The sequence below is a fragment of the Mauremys reevesii genome, linkage group 4 (genome assembly GCF_016161935.1).
Source record: "Mauremys reevesii isolate NIE-2019 linkage group 4, ASM1616193v1, whole genome shotgun sequence".
In the NCBI taxonomy this organism is placed as follows: Eukaryota; Metazoa; Chordata; order Testudines; family Geoemydidae; genus Mauremys; species Mauremys reevesii.
In genome coordinates this window covers 96,019,871-96,032,536 of record NC_052626.1, presented here as the reverse complement: position 1 = coordinate 96,032,536, position 12,666 = coordinate 96,019,871, and the positions used below count along the sequence as shown (strand labels likewise).

The 12,666-nt window shown below is 38.7% G+C and overlaps 1 protein-coding gene across 22 annotated transcripts in view; it reads left to right on the top strand.

Moving 5' to 3' along the window:
- MICAL2 (microtubule associated monooxygenase, calponin and LIM domain containing 2) overlaps nt 1-12,666 on the top strand; it is a 193,326-nt gene that overhangs the window by 31,053 nt on the left and 149,607 nt on the right. For all 22 annotated transcript variants that reach the window (XR_005597517.1, XM_039534214.1, XM_039534216.1 and 19 more), the window contains exon 2: nt 477-834. Coding sequence is in view for 21 of the 22 variants with exons in the window: in XM_039534214.1 (XP_039390148.1) it covers nt 571-834 (264 nt within the window). In the remaining variant the exon portion in view is untranslated. The remainder of the gene's footprint in view (nt 1-476; nt 835-12,666) is intronic.

The following is a 12,666-nucleotide window of genomic DNA, read 5'->3' as shown; positions in this document are numbered from 1 at the left end:
TTGGTCTGATCCAGTAAGGCCAATCTCGCTCAGTATCCTGTCTTCTGACAGCAGCCAATGCCAGGTGTTTGAGGGAATAACAGAACAGGTAATAATCAAATGATCCATCCCCTGTTGCCCATTCCCAGCTTCTGGCAAACAGAGGCTAGGGATACTTCAGAGCATGGTTTTGCATCCCTGCCCATCCTGGCGAGTAGCCATTGATGGGCCTCTCCATGAATTTATCTAGTTCTTTTTTTGAACCCTGTTACAGTCTTGGCCTTCACAACATCCTCATTGCAGAGGTGGCATAATTTTATTTATAATTTCTGCAATTGATATATTTCATGCCATTACTAACTTTATTCTGCACTTTGGCTCATTTAGAGAGCCTTTCATTTCTGCATGCTTGTATCTAGCTGGTTTTAAATATGATTTGTAGGTTTTTGATCTTCTTCATTATGTTGAAAATATGTTAATTTGACTTTCTTTTTTAGGTATAATATTCTTGGAAGTACTTGATAGTGTCTGTCACCTGTATCAGAGCACCACAGTTCAAGTTTAGCCCTTTCTACACACACTGCTCAGAACATGGGGGAAAACGATGATGAAAAGCACAGCCAAGGTGGCCAGATATTTGAAAACTTTGTACAAGCATCAACATGCAAAGGTACCATTCAGGCCTTTAATATCCTCACCCATCAACTTGAACTAGATCCATTGGACTACAGAAATTTCTATACTAAATTGAAGTCAAAGGTAACCAGCTGGAAGGCCAAAGCTCTTTGGAACAAGCTTGATAAAAGAGTAAGTCATAAAGAATATAAGCGAGGAAGATCTTGTATGAACACTAAGGTAAGTTGAGAACTTCCATTTCTAATTTATGGTTTAGAACAATTTTTACTTGCCAAATTTTGCCACTACAGATAAACAGTTCTGCATAGTATAAACTATTTTCTTACATAGCAAATGGGTGGTGGTTGTCTGCAGAGCACTTACTGGAACCTGGAGATCTGGCTTGTCATGTTGCATTGAGTCTCCTTGTTTCTAGCTATTAAACTATAGTAAACATAAATATTTAAATACCTTCTTATTGTTGCTTTTGCATACAAACAATTTCTGTCGTTTTCCCACTGATGTTACGTGATTGCAAGTAGGGATGTAAATATTGTTTTAAAAAGTACCTGTTTAAATTATTAAAATTTATATCTGTTAACCGTTTAACGTTTTACATCCCTAGTTGATACCCTGTCACCACCTCTTTCCTGCGCACTGTCCTGGTGATGGGGGTGGGGGGGGAAAGGTAGAGACCATCCTGTGATCCAGGAGTGTTTATGGTGGCAGGGAGAATCTGTCGTGTCCAGGAGGTGTCATGGTGACATCAGTCTCCACTGTCATATAACATAGTCTCCCTCAGTGCGTCGTGGGACTTTGGATAGTACTGGTCACGTGCCCCTTGCTGCCCAGCAACCTGGCCGCACCATGGGCCATGGGGTTGGCGAGTTCCCAGCGCCACACCATGGGCCAGGATGTGGCGAGTGCCCAGTGCCGCACCATGGGCCTGTCACATCCAGTGGCAGCAGCCAGCAGAGGCCTGGGTCCTGAGCAGCTGCCCACATGGGAGGAGTCTGGATGGTGTCCAGGGGCTTGGTGGAGTCTCCCGTGGGGGGCCAGGGCAGCAGAGGGCAGTAGCTGCTCCTCAGCCAGGGGGCCTGTGTCTGTGGGGGAGGGGTATGTGCCCGGCTGGGTTCCCTGTACTTGCTCTTGGCGGGGAGCGAGGCACCCAGCTGTTCCGGGCTCCCGAACCATCACCATGCGAGGGCAGATTGGCTTATCCTGCTCTGGGTGCTGCTGGGGAGTGGGATGCAGATAGGGAAGAGGCAGATTTGTTAATACACACAGTATGCTCGGACGTAGGGGCAGGGAGCTCAGCCAACTTGAGGGAATGACAGCAGAAGTAGGGATATGAAATGTCATGAAATTGGTAAAATAATCTGTTTTAAAGGTTAATTGCAATATAGTTACAGTAAGACTAATACTTATTGGTTAACTGTAGAATATTTTACATTCCTAATTGTGAGTAGAAGAGGAGGCGGTCTGTGTGATTGTGAACAGCATGGTGATGTTCTGTTTCTAATAAGATGTAGTGCAGACCTGTTGGAAACCATTGGATTCCAGTGAATATAAATGCTGTTATAGAAGTTTTATACTAAAGATTTATTTTTAACCAGTTCATGCCACTGGGGTCATCTGTGTGGCGATTATATTTCATTTTAGAGTAGCTCACTTGCAAGGTGTGTGTGTGTGTGTGTATATGTGTGGATATATATATATATATATATATATCTCCCAGTTTTATTGCTGAGTTATAGCTATAAATTTTATACACAATCCAGATTGAGAATTCCCAGCCCTCAGATGGACAAATCTAGGGGTTATTGACACTTGTGTAAGTAGAACACAGGGGACAAACGGTATATAAAAATACACTGGATTCCAAACCATGAAGGGTTTCATAAATTGAAATCATCATGAATTTCATAGTTGTGATCTCTGCAAAGTATGGCTTTTCTACCTTCTTCACTCTCCTTAAAGAACAGGGGCTTTTCAAAAGCAGCTGGGGGAAAGGGCTCTTAAATCACTTGGAATGCATGTAAGGGCTTCTGTTTGTGTTTGTAAAACTTATCTTTTGGATAAGCTCTTTGTTATTCTTTAAAAAAAATAGTTTTGAAATATCTCTGCCACAGGCTTCTCTGGGAAATGAAGAGCCAAGAGATTTTTGGACTAGTAAAACTGTCCTCACCACTTTCCTATCTGCCTCCTACTTCTTCCTCTGTTTGCTTTTTTCCTTCTCTTCCTCCTGTCACTTCCATTTTCTCCTATCCTTCCTCTCTTTGTTCTTTTGAAAGTGTTTTTGAATGTATGTCAGTGAGCAACTTCATGGTGAATGTACAGTCAGGAAAGGGAAGGAGTGGGGGGTTGGGGGGAAGCATCTGGCAGTTGTTAATTGTCCCGTACTGTACTCCATTATCCACCCCCCCTCCACCACCACCGCGAGTTTCTGTTGTCAGCCTGAGGAGATAATAGAAGCAGAAAACAGGTAGTGTTGATGGCATGTGTAAAGTGTAGGGAGAGGCAGCATGGCTCTGGTCTCTGAACGGTGCCCATACAGTGCAAGGCCCTGGTCCTGCAAAGCCTTAAGCATTTGCTTAATGCACATACTATGTGAAGTCACACTGAAGTCAATGGAACTCTCAGTTTGTAACATTTAAGCACCTGTGTAAAACTTTGCAGGATTGTGACCCAAGAGTCTAATCTGCCTCCTGTGGTATTAGTTCTGTGCTTTGGAATAAGGATTTATTTGTATTTATGGGGCATAAATATTTGTATAAACTAATGGATTTGTGTGTATTATATGTTATGGATAAATGTAGGATAACTCATCATAGACAAAAGGGTGCATATAGGAGTAAGATATATCTGCATTTGTTGTTTTATATTATCTACCATAACAAGATCTATAATTCTCTCATCAAAGTGAGCTGACTGCATGTGAGAAGAATGAATCTAGAGGTTTCAGCAAATGAAAATGTTAACTGTGGTCTACAGGCTTAGTGTGGATATCTAGCAAACATTCCTTACATATGAATCATAGTCTCTTGTGAAAGCATATCTGTGCCACATGAATGGTAGGAAACACATTGAGACAAGAGGGCAGACTCTCTGATCATTACCTTGCTGCAATCCAACAGTCCTATTTACAGATCACGATAAAGTATAGATAAGTCATTTTCAGAAATACGAATGGTCCAATAAAAATACTACTGCACAATAGAGAAGGTTAATGGTTAAATATACCAATCCATTACTAGTATGTTAGCTTTGTTGATGCTACCAACAAATTGCCATCTTCAAACCACTGTGATTTTTATCTATGCTGTGAATTTGTAGTTGAATAATGGCTCTGGAGGAATTTGCACATTTTAAGTTTGGTGGTCCAAATTCACCCTCTTCTTGTGTCTCGTGCAACACTGTAGGCTTTTGTATGTTGCACAGTGTAGAATGTGGCCCAAACTTTCCACTTTCAGTTATATATGGAAAAGTGCTGGTTGCAATGGATCAGTTGGAATGAAAATCTTAACGGTTTCATATTTCAGCAGACCCAAAAAGTTAGACAAGTGGCTATTTGAAAATATAATTTTATTTGAGAGCTAAAGTTGCCAAAGCATCACTTTTTAAAAAAAGTTAGCTAAAGACATTAGTTCATTTTAAAAATAAATAATATATAAAAAAGAAAAGCTCCGATGAGCACAACTGAAATTATTTCCTCCACACCTTGACTTCTCATAATTCTGGCCACCCTTACTTTTTGCACTAGCATTTCTTGACACTTGGAACACAAATGCAAAGCTGAGCTGCAGTGAGTTTATAGATTTCACCAGGGTTTTGAGGCCTGTTGGTATTGGCTGTAACTGTGGAAGCTTCTTTTCTCAGTGATGAATAGACAAGGTGCACTGATATGTCTTTGGCCTGAATGTCAAGGATACTGCTTCTGACCTATATTGTAAGGACAAAGTAGGTAGGCTAGATTCCATGATGTACACATGTCAGAATGGTGTAGAAGGGTACAGTGGGATCTGTGGCCTGTAGGGTGGTGGATGGGGAGAAGGTGTTGTCTGGCATATAAATGGGAATGGAATAAGATGCTGGGTTTTAGTGGAAGAGTGGTGTAATGGAGGATTAGTTCTTGGTCCCACATGTTAGGACTTGACTGTAGAACTTTTATTGTGGAAGGGTGGGCAAAGAGCATCTACGATCTGGATTTTGAAAGGGAGCACTATGGGGAAGACAGTGGTACTGGGGATATTGAGTCTCTTGATGAGCAGGAATATTGAGGGCAGCATTAATTTATGGACTTTGATGCCCTAATGGAGACGATGGCACCACTTGTTACAATCATTGGTCAAAGTTTCCCATCGGTCAGGATAGATTCCAAATTCCGTTGTATTTCGCTTTCATGTGTCTTTATGGTGAAGCTTGGGATGTCATGCTGTTCTTTTCCCTCTGATAGCTCCCCATATGCATCCATCTTCCAACCTACTAGAGTGCCCAGCCAGCGCAGTCATCTTTGCTTAAGCAGGGCTGTTGTGCTTGGTAAATTTGCCTGTTTGAAGAACCTAAAGACACTGTAGGAAGCAAGCAGTTCCCAACCGAGACACCTATGTTTGCAATAATTGCCAAAGATCATGCAAATCTCAGATTGGACTATTCAGTCACATGGGACATTGCAAACCGTTTACATCATAGACTGCAGTTCCCACCGTCTCTTGCAGATGAAAGAATGCCAACATTAAGTTAGGTGTAAGAACTAATACTTGACTGAAGTGAAATTTAGAATTTAAGGAATGCTATTTAATTTGTAATATGTTTTTTGAAGATGGGTGGGGGGGGGAGCTTTTACTTAAATTTACCTTAGAGGTTGTTTTGTGGGTTTGGGAATGTCCTTAGGGTATTTTTTTTAACGTAGAGGCCCCAAGCAGCTTTGCCCGTTATGTTAGCTGAACTTTTAACCTTGGTGAGCACAATGACCAATATCATAGTTTGAGGTTCCTTTTACATGTTGCTTTATAACCTATCCAACCACCCAAAATCTTCTGCGATCTTTGGTGGCTGAGATAAAACCAGGGTCTAAACTAGGCTTGATCCTTGTTTTACAAAATCAAAATTGGCCTCTTTACCTGATGTATTCTCATCTCTTTCACAGTGCTTACAAGGTCCATTTGCTGCACAAACCTTTTAGACACACTTAAGTGACTTGTAATTTCCTCTATACTGGGGGTCAGGACCCCTAAAGTTTAGGGGGTCATTACATGGGGGGGTTGCGAGCTGCCAATCTCTACCCCAAACCACGTTTGCCTCCAGCATTTATAATGGTGTTAATTTAAACATGTTTTTAATATATTAATTGGGGGGTGGGTCGCACTCAGGCTTGTAATGTGAAAGGGGTCGCCAGTATAAAAAAAAAAAAAAAAGTTTGAGACCCACTGCTCTATACTATGTAGTATAGTAGTATACATGGAAACATTTTAAAAAATGAGCTTATTTCCTAAAGACTGTTCCACTAGAATTAAGTAGTAATAATCCTGTGCATTAGTTACTTAAGAATCGTGTCAATTTTTATTTTGAAGTTTTTACAGTAAAGTGTGTTTAAGTTTAAAAAAAAAAAAGTCGAATTTTCAAAAAGTTGAGACACACCATGTTTTAGTCACCTATCTCAAAAATGACAGTCATTTAATCTTAAAATTTGCAAAAGTAACCACAATAAGAAAAACCTCATTCTGCTCTAGGGAAACCCCACACACAACATTTCAGGCATAAAGGAACCTTTTTCAGAAGCTAAAGTATGTGTATTTAATAAAATAAAAAACGGCTCCTCTCCCCTTCCCCCTCAGATTTGTAAATGTTATGAGTGCCTTAACTATGGAGTTACTACCCTGATTCTTATGTCCTACACAATGCACCTGGATTACAAAAAAACAGATTGTTTTCGGCATCCAAAATATAGGAAAGCATAGTCATATATACACGCGTGCGTGCACACACACACACCACAAGTGAGTTACAGAAAACAAACTCCTGAGACCACTTCCTTTCAGTGTCTTCTCTACCCCTGTGAATCCATAGGCCAGGCAACACTTGCAGTGTTCTCTTGCTTAGAGCTTGTTCCTCTTTTTTTTTAAAATAGCCTCTGACACCTTTTCTGCCCCTGTTTCAGCTGAGGAATTTCCAAGCTCCAAAGCCAGCTCCCTCAGCTTCTGGGCAGAGAGTAATTCAGTCAATGACTCTGCTAATAGCAAGCCTATTGTTTCACTAGGGTGGAACTATTCAGTACTGATGGCCCTTGATCCAGTCAGAGCTTCCCAGAATTAGGGTGTGTCTACACGGCTCCACAGTTAGGACAATAGATGTCTGAACAATATTGAGCACCAAGGTGCTATTCTGTAACGCCCACAGTTGGACACTGCAAGCATGAACTAAAAGGTTGCAAGTTCCTTTAAAATTTTATTAGGAAATGTTTAAAAATAGATGATACAGAGTGTCGAAAATTTAGTTATTAGTTATCGGGAGTACCATACAGAGTATAGGGGGATGTTAGTATTTTGATATTGGATAGCGCATAACACATACAGTCTGCAGTATCCCCAATGGGGGGGTTTAAGGTGGATGAATCAAGGTACAGTCAGCAAGCAGGGTACATCCCTCATACAGGAATTACAGGTAATCATAGGTATAAATAAGTGGGCCGAGTAATGAGGATAGGATGACCCTCATATGGTGGAGTTCAGTTCGGTTTGGTGGGTTCAGGGGATTAACATATGTTCCTACCTCATACTGAGGATTTTTAGTTCGCACACCCACATGGGAGAGTTATAGTTCAGCACTCCATTCACACTGCTATTCATATCCCCAGCCGAACTGCAGTGTAGACATGTCCATAGTGTCTGTACAAGGTGCCAACTTCCTGCTACCAAATAAATGCTCAAAGCCTCACTAAAGTGTTCATTAAAAATGAAGATTGACGTACAACATGGCGTTCAGAAAGCCAAAATTGAACTCATAAACTGACACAGACATATCTTCCCAGTCAGTCGCAAAAGCATTATCTGACTGCTTAAAACATAAGGGATACTTAAAAAAACAAACTATTACTACTAAAAATTTCCTTACAGAGAACAGTGCTGCCTACATATCAGTACTAGGTACTCTTGTACCTGCCAGAGCTTATTTCACATCTTCTAATTAACTATTTACACTAGAAAATTAAACTGTTTTGAACCATTTCCTTGGGTTAATGACTAATTTTTCCTAGGTTTGCATATTCCTTTTGTATAGAACCTGTGTAATTTAATATACTATCAATGTGTGGAAGTTGCTGCTGCTGTGTAAAAAAATATAGAAACAAGTGAATTATCACACTTGTCAGTTATTTTGGTTAAGTAGGTACAGTAAACACTCAGCTTATTATTACAGCATGACTTCAAATTTGATATATGCAGAACATTGTGCATGTATGCAGGGTTATTAAACAGGGCCAGGATATGAATCAGTTGAGAGGGTCCGATCTCTCAAATTATGAGTCAAGTTGGAGTCGCTTGTGACTTAACCAGAATACCAACATCAAAGCTGTATCTTCATAATATTCATTAATTATAAAATAGGACAATTTTATCTGCCAAGCCCTTGTTTCTTCCTTTTCACAGTGTATGCCATTGAATAACACTTTACCTCATCTACATAAGTGGATTTTTTTTCATCTCTAAAAAACATCTACTGAATGCACCGTAGATCAAACAAATCTATTTTTAACACAGAATTGAGAATGGCAGATTTATTGCCAACCCATGCTGTGTGCTACCATGTAGTATGGACCAAAGACACTAAAATGGGCAGGTGACTCATAATGGCAGTCTTGTATTTTAGCTATGTACAAAATATCTACCATTCTCATTGGTCTTTAGTATGGACAAAAACTTGTGACTTGCACGCAGAAAGTTGGAGCATTTTAAGTACAGAGCAGACAATATATTTGTTTTCTGGAGGTCCTGTTATCCTGAAGGTGCTGAACAAAAGTTTGTCTCACAATTAAACCAATCCTCCAATATGTTTTAACTGAAACACTGGCAGATTTACCTTCCCCCCAAAGCACTGTCATTTGTGATCCACCTAATGCTTCCAGAGACACCTCACTCTGCATTCTGTTTACTTTAGTGAACATTCTGAAATATTTTACAGATGGAAGATTTAAAATCTCCTAATTTTGCTCTTAATTAGAACTCGAGTTGACTAGCTCACTTTAGTCAAAATAGAAGTTAACCTCTTGAAAACCAGGTTTGAAATGGCTGAGATTTTAAAGTTTTTAATAATCAAGCTTTATAATGAAAATCCCATCTATTTTATCTAAAATAGCACTGATAACTCTACTAGAATAACAGAGCAAAATTACACTAGCTGACCATTGTATTGTTTTATATTTGACTAAAATGGCATTCATCTGTTTAGTAACATTAAATTAATGGATTATCTATCTAATCCCTTGGGTATTTTTTGTGTGTGTGACTTTTTTTTTCCTCTTTGTTTTTTGGTTGTTTGGTTGTTTTTGTTTTTTTTGTTTTTATTTTATTTATTTTTTTAAAATCACCATTACTACTTTTGGGTTTAATGTACAGCAGATATAACATGGAATCACACAATCTTTTCATGATGACGTCGCATTAAACTCCATCTAATGTGAAGTGTTACCATAAATTCTAAAACCTGTTTTGCAACACTGGAAGCCACAATTAGGAAATTCCACTAATCATTGTCCTTTATACCTCTGAAGATACAGATGATATAAAAGGTGTGCAAAACTGCATCGAATTACTGTTTTACTAAAGACAACTCTCTGTGGTATCTTGTAGCAAGCAGGTTGGTCTCTGTATATTCATCAACAGGTCATGAAATGTCATAATAGGAATTAAATACTATAATTATAGGAAGCTCTGATGAGGAACCTGTGTGCACAGAAATACATTCTGATATCAACTTCTTTATTTAAACAAAAGAGGGCAAAAACCACTTGTCTCTTTAGCCCTTCAATTTAGGCTGAACTACTGGTCCTGAAGTTGTGAAGCTGCTGGTGGTACTTACTACCAACATAATCCACTGATTTAAATGACAGCAGTGAGTGTTTAGTGCACTTGAAAAATCACCTCACTTCAGTGCCCAGGTTACTTTATTTTTGTAATTTATGGCATGGGTGCCTAGAGCCTTGGAGAGAGCCATCTTTTAATTTTTTTATAAATCTATATAAATAAAATGTATAGAATGCTTTGAGTTCAGGGAAGGCTGTGGGATTATCTATGAAATCATATGGAAGATCTACTAGGGAAAAAGAGAAAATGCGTGGATAGGGACAACATGTTACAGCAGAACCCTTTAATTGTTGATGACGGGTTCAGACTATTTTTACTGTTTCTTCAAGAAATGTTTTTTGTCTCTGAAAAGAGTCATGGTGATGAAAGGACATGGTTTTGTTTTGAATGATATCTGCTAAGTATTTGACTCTCTGAATCACTCTGTTTTCAGAGCAGGCCAAATTACATCACCAAAGACAAAGTTTTGGTATTTGTTTAGATAATGAAATCACTTTATTTTTATTAGAACTTGTATACATTATACTACAGATGTTTTGTCAGGCACCCACTTTCCATTTTTTATGATTCATGAGAAACATTAATCTACGGCCAGGAGAACCTAATCAGAATGCCTGACTAATATTTTTGTAAACTTTTCTAGATGTTTGGAAGTCTTAAGGTTTAGTTGACAAGATAACGGCAGGTTTACACCCGTGCCCCTTGTTTTTGTGTCTTTGCTGTTAATCTACAGAAAGTAACTTCTCTTATTTCACCGATTTCCAAGATATTCTTTTTTTTTGTAGAGATTTCCACTGAACTAGGTGTCTACACTCATCTTGCTTTTACACAAATCACTGATATTGTTGCTGTCACATGGTTTAGTTAAATTTGACTCGAGATTATCAAGAGATTACAGTGAGATACATTACTTTATTATGACATTTTGGTGGTTTGGATTTATAACTGTGTGAAAATAGTAAAGACAGATATCCATCCAAATTACAGGGTGGTGTTCCTAATGTGTGCCAAACCAAAGGAAACAGTTCTCCAATGCAGCCTCAGGAGTACAGGCCTGCCAGACAGTTGCTTTCCTTTGTTGATGGTTTGGGGTCAGATCTTTGTTTCTGTCTAGGGAAGAGAGAGAGAGCGCCAAACTGAGCTCTGATACAGCTTTATTGTTAGTTACATTACAGACTGATTCTTTTTTATTTTGTTTTTATTTTTGTACAGATAAGTGAGGAATTTTGGTACCAAGAATGGATTATACATTTGGCTGAGAACAGAATAGGTTCCAGATATAAGGCAGTTTCCTGTCTTCTGTAGAACAGGTGTGTCTCTTATGTAAGTTCCCAGGCCTGTTTTGAGAACCAGCCAGTTTTTTTTTTTCTGTTGACATAACATAGGGCATGTTATTTTGCTGTTTTGAGAAACATGTATTTTACCAAGAAAAAACATGATGTGTGTTTGTGTCAAAGTTTATTAAGACACCCATTCTGTAGCTTTTCTGTATATATAAGAGGCACTGTAGCACATGGATACATTTTGTCACATTTTTTTTGTCAGACACAAAACCTTGATTTTTTTTTTCCCAAACAATTTTAATACCTATAGTCAGAGTTGTGGCATAGACAAAGAACTCACTAGAGTGTGTGTGTGGTGTGTGTGTTTAATGCAATGAATAGTCTGAAAGTTGAGGGAAATGATAGTTGTCTCCCTCTCCCACAACACTTTAAAGCTTTTATTCTATACACTTCCGATGCAGAGAGTGATAGAAGACTTGGCTATAGAGTGGGAGACTGATGTATATTAATATGTTTGCATATTCCCCAAACACCAAAATACATGGTGTACATAGGTAGCCAGGTTCCTGGCCAAACTAGCAAATTAACCTGGTTTTGACATGTCACTAGCTATGATATAAATTTTTTGTATAAATCAAAATGCCCACAAGATGGTGGGAATATATGAGCAGAGTTATAGTGGGTCAGGATTATTTATGGTAACTCCATATTGCCATGTTTTCCCATTTCTGGGCCTAACTCCCTGGCATTCAGATGTGTTATGTAGGGTTTTATGTTCTTAATCTGTAATGTAAAATCTTGTTGTTTTTGTGGTAGAAGAAAAGCCTTAATAGAAACAATGAATAATAATCCAGTTTAATTTACTCTGTTTTAACTACGTCTTTTGGTAACTTTGTCTCAATAAAATATTGATGAGGATGACGTTTTTAACATTTCATATTTAGGTTTAACAGTTATGCAAACCCATATCCAATTTGTTTACAGCTGAGTCCATTTCAAATGGAGACTATTTAAAAGCAAACCATCAAAACCAACTTGCCAAACATCTTTTTTTGACACAAAATTAAATAAGGAAGAATAACTAGTTATTAGAGCTGAGTTCCCCAAAAGGATTGATCCTTCCAGATGTTTTTGCAACATCACTCTCCATGTGAGGGTTTATTTTGATTAAATGGCTTTCTGCTTTGTGGTTACCCTTGTTCTGGCTGAACAAGTAGTAGGAGGATGCAGTCACCACATGGTGAAGCACTGTAATAAACGGCTTCAGAGCTCTTGTAATTAGCAGTGGGCTTTTAGGTGTGTGTGTTTGTTTGTTTGTTTTTTAAACACTAACAAACCCTTTTCTTCAGAGACGAATGCATTTGACGCTTATTTTCTTTTGATTTTGTGACCAAGGTAACAGCTCCCGTAGATAATTGTTTTCTAAACTATTTGTGTTAAAAGGTAAGACCTTGTTTCCCTGGCATTGCGGGGGGCCGCAGGCACTGGTGCACCTCAGCTTCTGACACATAATGGTCTAGTCTTCTGTGAACTCACAATACTTTGGTACTCAGGAAGAAGTACGGCGGAAAGAGATCTAGGGGTTATAGTGGACCACAAGCTAAATATGAGTCAACAGTGTGATGCTGTTGCAAAAAAAAAAGCAAATGTGATTCTGGGATTTATTAACAGGTGTCTTGTGAGCAAGACACGAGAAGTCATTCTTCCGC